At 41.1% G+C, this 7,777-nt stretch overlaps 1 protein-coding gene across 1 annotated transcript; it reads left to right on the plus strand.

Annotated features, from left to right (window-relative positions):
• Positions 1 to 682: 682 nt before the first annotated feature.
• spag6 (sperm associated antigen 6) lies at positions 683 to 5,604 on the plus strand. The gene is made up of 11 exons (XM_029529485.1): positions 683 to 707; positions 797 to 892; positions 968 to 1,134; positions 1,842 to 2,025; positions 2,130 to 2,335; positions 3,274 to 3,447; positions 3,540 to 3,692; positions 3,830 to 4,021; positions 4,340 to 4,456; positions 4,583 to 4,728; positions 5,541 to 5,604. The coding sequence occupies exons 1-11, from the start codon at positions 683 to 685 to the stop codon at positions 5,602 to 5,604; spliced, it is 1,524 nt and encodes a 507-aa protein (XP_029385345.1).
• The last annotated feature ends 2,173 nt before the right edge of the window (positions 5,605 to 7,777 follow it).

The raw sequence follows: 7,777 nt of genomic DNA on the forward strand, positions 1-7,777 counted from the left end.
ATTGCCTTTTTTAATATCATTTGCTTTTTTTTTTATCTTACACGGCCCAACAACAGCAACGGAGAGAGAGGGAGAGAGAGGACAAGCTACGCTTTGACTCACAGTTACAATTTTATGATTATAGGCCTAAATATTGACCTTATCTGCCGAAGCCTGTACAAAATGTTTAGTAAAACAAAAAGCAGAAGCAGACAGGTCATAAGGGGACACATACTTCCTGCAGGAGAGCAAAGATTTAAAAATAAAATGAATGATGATAGAGTCAGCGCTGCATCAGCACGTTCGACGATCGGGAGTTAACGTTTGCTCTTTCCCTCTCTGACCTGTGATGATCGACGCTGTTGAGAAATTGTGTGACAAATTCGCGGCGGACTTTTCGCAGGAACAAAAGGCTGCTCTGGTTGATATGGAGAGAACAGAGCTCTCACTCTGAACTACATCTGGGCATCAAAACAACGCATGTGCGGCTCAAAGATCAGGGAAGTGAGTCATCCTCACGATAAACGATCTTTGTCAGATTTATTCTCCTTCCTGCCTGTTGCCACGGCAACACTTAACAACAACAGCACGGAGCCTGTACCTGCACACGGCTGCACTTGACCCCGCGATAAATTTAATGTTTTTCAGGTTTGTTGAAGCGATTTAAGGTGAAAAAAAAGAGTCGTTTTACAGCTGCACTACGATGAGCCAGCGACAGATCGTTCAAGGTAAGACAGGCGAGCTGTTTTGATTCATAAAAAAAATCTGACCGAGCTGCAGTTCCCCCCTGAGGAAACCTGTTCTGTGCGTGCTTTAGTTTTCGAGCAGTATCAGAAAGCAAGGATGCAGTTTGTACAGACAGTTGCTGATCTGTCAGCCAGGCCTCAGAACATAGAAATCCTCCAAAATGCTGGTAAGAAACAAAGCTTATAAGCACTAAGATTTGTTTGCTTTGGTTGCTATTTCAAGTGCTTCCTCTCACCTCCAGGTGTGGTGTCCATGCTGCGTCCTCTGATGTTGGACGTGGTCCCGAGCATCCAGCAGACAGCAGCTTTGGCTCTTGGCCGCCTGGCAGACCACAGTGATGACCTGGCTGAGGCTGTAGTGAAGGAAGACATCCTCTCTGATCTGGTCAGCTCACTGGCCTCACAGAATGTAAGTATACATCTCTTTCTTCATGCCCTGGACTCACACTGGCTGTTGATTTATTGCTCCTTCGTTGCTGGAGCTGGTGGCAGCTTGTCTCCTCCCTGAAGAGGTTGGTGTTAGAGAGGGGGGGGGGGGAAGAGAGAGAGAGAGAGAGAGAGAGAGAGAGAGAGAGACAGTCAACCTACACGGATTCAGGGTCAACCACCTGAATGTGAGTGTGTTTTGGGCCAACTTGGCAGTTTGCTTGGGGGCTACTTCAAAACTTAAGAGCCCTTCAACCATGAGAGCAACCATGCCTTTGTCTTCGCTCTCTTCCTCTCTCTCAGCACACTCAGAAGCTCAGGAGGGAGGGGGACAAAATTTAGTTCTTGCTATTAATGGAGCATTAAATGCTGCTGAAATTCTGCTGAATTTAGTTCCACCCCAGTGGAACACGTAGGAAAAAAACTTTTCATTAAGTACATGAATAATTGAAGCGTACAGAACAAATACACTTATTTACTATCATTATCTGCTTCAGTAAAAATTTCAGGGAAACTAAATTATATGAGGTGTTTAAAATGTACTTAAAAATTGTAAAGAAATTTTTTTTAGAAATTAGTTGCAGACTTTGTGATATGATCTTTTCAATTTAGCGCCCTAAGAGGCTAACTCATATCTAATAAAAACGCTTGTGTGAGAACTGATGTGTGTGTCTGTGTGTTTGCGTGCAGAGGTTCTATAAGAGAGCAGCAGCCTTTGTGTTGCGTGCGGTAGCTAAACACTCCCCTGAGCTGTCCCAGGCTGTGGTGGCCAGCGGGGGGGTGGATGCCCTGGTTCTCTGCCTGGAGGAGTTTGACCCTGGGGTGAAGGAGGCTGCAGCCTGGGCTCTGGGCTGCATTGCACGGCACAATGCATGTAAGGATGTGTATATATCTAGGATTTATCTCATTGTCTTTGTTTTAACCTGCATTCTTAATTTGTGTATGTGCATTTTCATGTTCTCCACCTCTGTCCATCAGCTCTGTCACAGTCCATCGTGGATGCCGGTGCCGTCCCTCTGCTAGTGCTGTGTCTTCGGGAGCCGGAGATGGCCATCAAACGCATCGCAGCTTCCACCCTCAGTGACATCTCCAAACACACGCCTGAGCTGGCCCAGACTGTGGTGGACACTGGTGCCATCGCACATCTGGCACAGATGATCCTCAACCCAGACGCAAAACTCAAAGTAGGTCACTGCAAAGCAAAGGTTCAGTTAGCAGCAGTTGGTTTTTTTATTATATCTATTTATTTATTTGCTCTCTGTAAAATGTTATCAGCATTATAAAAAATGTAATTAAATATACATACATATACATCGATATTCAATAAGTAACTGTAGGGCTTTCTATTTTTTTGTTTGCTGAAATTTAAAGTTTTTAAACAACAAGTTAAGTTTAAAGATTTTTCAATGCAAACTGTATAAATAATTTAAGTAGTTAATGTTATGATACTGTTATTTTGGTGGTAAGGGGTTTTAGCAATAAACTGCAGATTTTTAGAAATATTTGATTTAAAAACACCCAAATAAATTCTGCATATATATTTTATTTCTCAATTTTTTTATCCCTCGTCATTCACAAGGCTGGACAAAGCTTTTACCTTGTCTGCTTTAAATGTGATACACTGTGATTTGTGAATTAATCAAACTGATTTTGAACAACTTCTCTTTACATTCTGTCATTTTATAAAATTTTATATTTCTTAAATATTTTTCATGGCACAAATAAAACTCGAAAAATGTTTATTTATTTTGATTACATTTTAAAAACATTTTAGTAACTTTTCAAATGCATTTTTAAGTAAACATTACAGATTATCAGTGTTATCATCTTGGCAGTATTAAAACCTGCCAAGATGTGATGAAAAGTAAACCTTCCCTTTTCAGAGAAATGTTTTATTAACTAATTAGAATGTTACATTTAAAGATGGATTTAGATTTTATTACTTTAGCAAGTAATAGTTTTCAAAAAATTGCATTTATATGTTCAAATTAACTAAAAGAAAGTACAGAAGAGAAAAGATATTTCATCTTATTTTTTGGACAAGCAGTGATTAAGTTTATCTTTGCTGAAATGTGATTAATTATACCTGTAAATATTCAGAGATGGCTTTGTCTCCATCCAGAGGCAGGTGTTCTCGGCCCTCAGCCAGATCAGTAAACACTCAGTTAGCCTGGCAGAGCTGGTGATCGAGGCTGAGATCTTCCCTGCAGCACTGGCCTGTCTCAGAGATCAAGATGAGTATGTCCGGAAGAACGTCACCACGCTGATGAGGGAGGTGGTGAAACACACACCGGAGGTGCAGAACACACACACACATACACACAGACACTTGCAGGAACAACCATCAACAATGGTAGGACAAAACCTAATGTGTCTGTGTGTTCCCAGCTGTCTCTCTTTATTGTTAACTGTGGTGGCATGGCAGCAGTGATCGATTATCTGGGCGATTGCCATGGCAACCTGCGGCTGCCAGGCATCATGATGCTGGGATACGTAGCAGCTCACAGTGAGAGCCTTGCTATGGCTGTCATTCTCTCCAAGGTGTGTGCTTGTATGTGGCTAATCTCTCTTCATGTGACAGCTAAATCCACCACTAAATGCAGACATTTCTTCAGGTCCAGTATCTAGGTCATACTAACTGATCCAGTCCTGCTGTGCTGTGACCTCCTGTCCTGCAGGGGGTGCCCCAGTTGGCCCTGTGTCTGTCTGAGGAATCTGAACATCACATTAAGGCGGCCACTGCCTGGTCCCTTGGTCAGATAGGGCATCACACGCCTGAGCATGCCAAGGCCGTGGCTACAGCAAACCTGTTTCCCAAACTGCTACAGCTCTACATGGATGCCAGCAGCTCAGAGGACCTGCAGCTGAAAGTACGGTTTGCATGAGACTGTATAATGAGAACTTATGCAGCACAAATCACTGTTGTGTGTGTGTTTTTTTTTTTTTTTTAATCACAACTCAGAGTTAAAAATATTTAACTGCCTGCTCATGCCTTGACACTCAAAGAAAGAGAATGCTTTACTTTTGGCAGCACAATATTTCTGAAACTAGTTTTACTAGTTTGCTGATGTTTTATTAGTTTACACTTAAAGTCGGGGATTTAAAGTCACGACTGGCTAAAAGGAGAAAAAGAAAAGGAAAGGAAACCTTTACAGGCTCTTATGTTCTTTCTCTTTTTTTCTTTGCAGAGTAAGAAGGCTCTGAAGAGCATTCTGGAGAAGTGTACCTATCTGCCTGCACTGGAGCCGCTTCTCTACGACGCCCCGAGCAACATCCTCAAACATGTGGCATGCCAGTTCAGCAAGGTCAGGGAGTCTATAACCAATATCGCAACCTGCATTAATAATCTGCATTTTTCATCTATGAGCCAAATCCAAATGGTGGTAAGACAGATGAAAAAGACCTGTTTACACCCCACTCTCCCATCAAAGGTGCTTCCTCATGACAGTAAGGCTCGGCGCTTGTTTGTGACCAGTGGTGGTCTGAAGAAGGTGCAGGAGATTGAGGCTGAGACTGGTTCTCCTCTACAGGAGTACATCAATGCTATCAACAGCTGCTTCCCCGAGGAGATAGTCAGGTACACACTAACACAGTACAACACACACACTTTGTCAGTGTCTAAACTCCAAGGGTGTGTTTGTGAAACAGCAAAAGATGTAAACAACAATCTAGGCCTGACTCATCAGATCACATGATCATGTACAGCTTCCATGTTAGAGTTGTGTCCTGACCGAGCTGGAGCAGTTTAATCTTTATCTGATCTTTCCCTCTACTGTCAGCTAGAATTATGACCTGCAAAGTGTATTTTGTTGCATTTAGTCAGAGCATCAAAATGCTATGCTCACATAATGATCACAAATATCCTGAACAACAAAAATCAAATTAATGATTATGATCAAAAAAGAAACTCAAGGATACGAATAAACTGAGCAGACACAAATTAATGTTCTAAAAAGGAGTTTGTAGAAAACAAGATTCATAAAGCAAAATAATTATAGTAAAAAAACATTTTTTTTGTTTGTATGGTGATATAGAACCAGAAAAATTCAAAACAGCCATCCAGTCACTCAACAAATCACAGTGAGAAATGTGCAACAAGTATCAACTGTGAAATAACATGCTGTGATTCTTTTTAATAATGTATAAGAATATTTTTAATTCTGCCTTAAATTTCTCACACTTACTGATTTTATTTGGTCGTAATGTATTCTTCTTACGTGTATGTTTGTGCATTAGCATGTGCTATTATGTGTTTTGATTTTTGATTGCTACTGGGATGAGCTCCTGCAATTTCGTTGTATCAAGTATACAATGACAATAAATGCATCTAATCTAAAACGCTTTCAGGATAAAACACAGTAGAGGGTTTTAACATTGTGTGTGTTTCAGGTACTACTCCCCTGGCTACTCAGAGGTCTTGTTGGAGAGGCTGGAGAGCTACCATCCCGCCTGACATCAGCTCACAACACACGATACAAGCTGTCGTAAATTTAAAACGTTTTTGTCAACATGCAATTTTTCCATCTTCCTCATTGTGTTAAGGTAAAACTTTAGCACATTTAGCATGTCTACAAGTGCAATTTGTGTTACACACACCGAGCCAACCCCATGTGTCAAGAGGCTCGCTACATAAAAAAATAAATAAAATAATGAAATAAGACCATTAAGAGTCATCGCACCTTTACCTGAAGTGAAGAGCTCCACTGTTACATCCAAACCACGTTTCCACTTCCACAGCCGGTTTGATTATTCGTGGATTTTTTTTCCCCCACAATCGCGTTCACTCACTACAGAGGTCAAAGGTCAGGCTCACCACAAAGCTGATGCCCCCGGGGGCTGTAGGGAAATGGAGTTTATTTCAAACGCACAGCGGCTGAATATTATTCGGACACCTGAAGCGGCCCTCAGTTAGTCAGGCCTCACCTGCATTCGTCCGTCATTTTTCACAAACTCACTGCTCGTGTTTCAGGAAACAAAGCGGATAACTGGCCGCCACTAAAATGTTTTTATTAAAGAATAGAACATTTCTTTAACAGGCTCTAGACTGATGGGGAAGTATCCGTGTGTGTCAGCCTACCTGCAGTCGGCCCGTGTTGCGGTTGGTAGGTTTGTAGGGGTCAGGCTGCCCCCTGGCGGCCGTGACCCTCCCTGAGCCTCAGCAGTGAGCTCCGTGTGTGTCTGTGTGTGCGCGCGCGCGGCAGCTGCAGCGCACGTGGACAGCCGCTCTTTGTTGTCTCCACGTTGCGCTGACGGAGCTCCGGGCCGCAGCTGCCTCAGACAGGCCGGACAGCGGCGGTCTTCGTGTCGGCGTCACGTTGAAATGCTGTTTTTAATTCAAAGGAAGATGAACAAGCAGCAGTGCGGCTTTTCCTGCAGTCCACATGTGTGCATAATAAATCAAGGACGGAATCCGGGGCTCTGGGTTCTTTGTTGTTGTGTTGTGGCATTAAACAAACAAAACAAAAAACGTATATACGTATACTTAACAAAAACATAAATGCCAATAAGGCCTATATATTTCAGTCTGTAGGATTAACATTGCATGCCTTTGTGTAACGACTTCTCATCTTGCTAACGTGAATGTGTCTATGTTGACTGGATACAGTGGACATTTCGTTAAAAATAACACGTGACACGTGACACGTGAGACATTTGACACTATATCAAATATATTAAATATATAAGAAACCGTCCACTCAGATAGCCCAGAGCGTTTTTCGGCACAGAAAATAAATCTGAAATTTAAATTAAATGTTTAAAGGTGTGTGACATGCAGGAAAAGTCCGGTGTTCACCATCACCGTGAACCTTTACACCAAATTCAAAGGGAAACGGAAAAACCCCGTCCTTTTTGATATTCCTTGACGCTAATAGAAATTAAAGTTGGCATGCTCTTGGGCAGTGACAGTCAGAAAGTGTTTGTCTTTCATTCTCCTGAATAGATTTTAAAGGAACTGTGTGTTTGTGGTGCTCACACGAAGAAACTTTTGATAACGTTAACTTCAAATAGAGCCACCTGTGAATATAAAGCTGTTCCTACCGAGGCTGTAGTTTAACTTCATTTTAAACGACGTCAAAAGCATCGGATTAATATTGATCTACACTTTTAATTATTTAATTTAATTAGCAATCAGCTTTGTTGTTATAAGTTTCGCTGACATTATTTTCACCCTTCTAAAAACTATCAAAATCCTGAACAGTGAACACAGTGCCCGCTGTTTGAACAACACAATAAACTAATTCATAAAAAAAAAAAAAAACATCAACACACACAGCTATTTAAATCTAGTTATGTTCAACATATATTCGGCTATGTCAAGCGGTGAATTGTTTTATATTATATCGGCAGTAACTTGGATGAGAAACAAATTAACCACAAAAACTTAAGCTATAAACTGAGTATTTCTTTTAAAGAAAAAAGATGAAATTGTATCAGAGAAATATACAGGAGCTCAATTTTATTTTTCTTCTTTCTTAAAGACTGAGAAAAAAAAAATAAACAGTCGTCTAATGCTTGGCATTAAATAATATACTAAACAATTCAATAAACAAAGGTGTGGTAAACAACAACAAAGGACAAAACACCAGAAGTAAAGTGTGAGTTAAGCAGAACAAGTGCTTTAATTG

Source organism: Echeneis naucrates, chromosome 20 (genome assembly GCF_900963305.1).
Source record: "Echeneis naucrates chromosome 20, fEcheNa1.1, whole genome shotgun sequence".
Lineage (NCBI taxonomy): Eukaryota > Metazoa > Chordata > Actinopteri > Carangiformes > Echeneidae > Echeneis > Echeneis naucrates.

What these genes read in the sequence shown, in the direction of transcription:
- spag6 (XM_029529485.1), top strand. Translation starts at nt 683, where the DNA reads ATGAGCCAGCGACAGATCGTTCAAG. An exon ending in TGGCATGCCAGTTCAGCAAG is followed by an intron (nt 4,457 to 4,582) that starts GTCAGGGAGTCT and finishes CTCCCATCAAAG; the next exon opens with GTGCTTCCTCATGACAGTAA. An exon ending in TTCCCCGAGGAGATAGTCAG is followed by an intron (nt 4,729 to 5,540) that starts GTACACACTAAC and finishes TGTGTGTTTCAG; the next exon opens with GTACTACTCCCCTGGCTACT.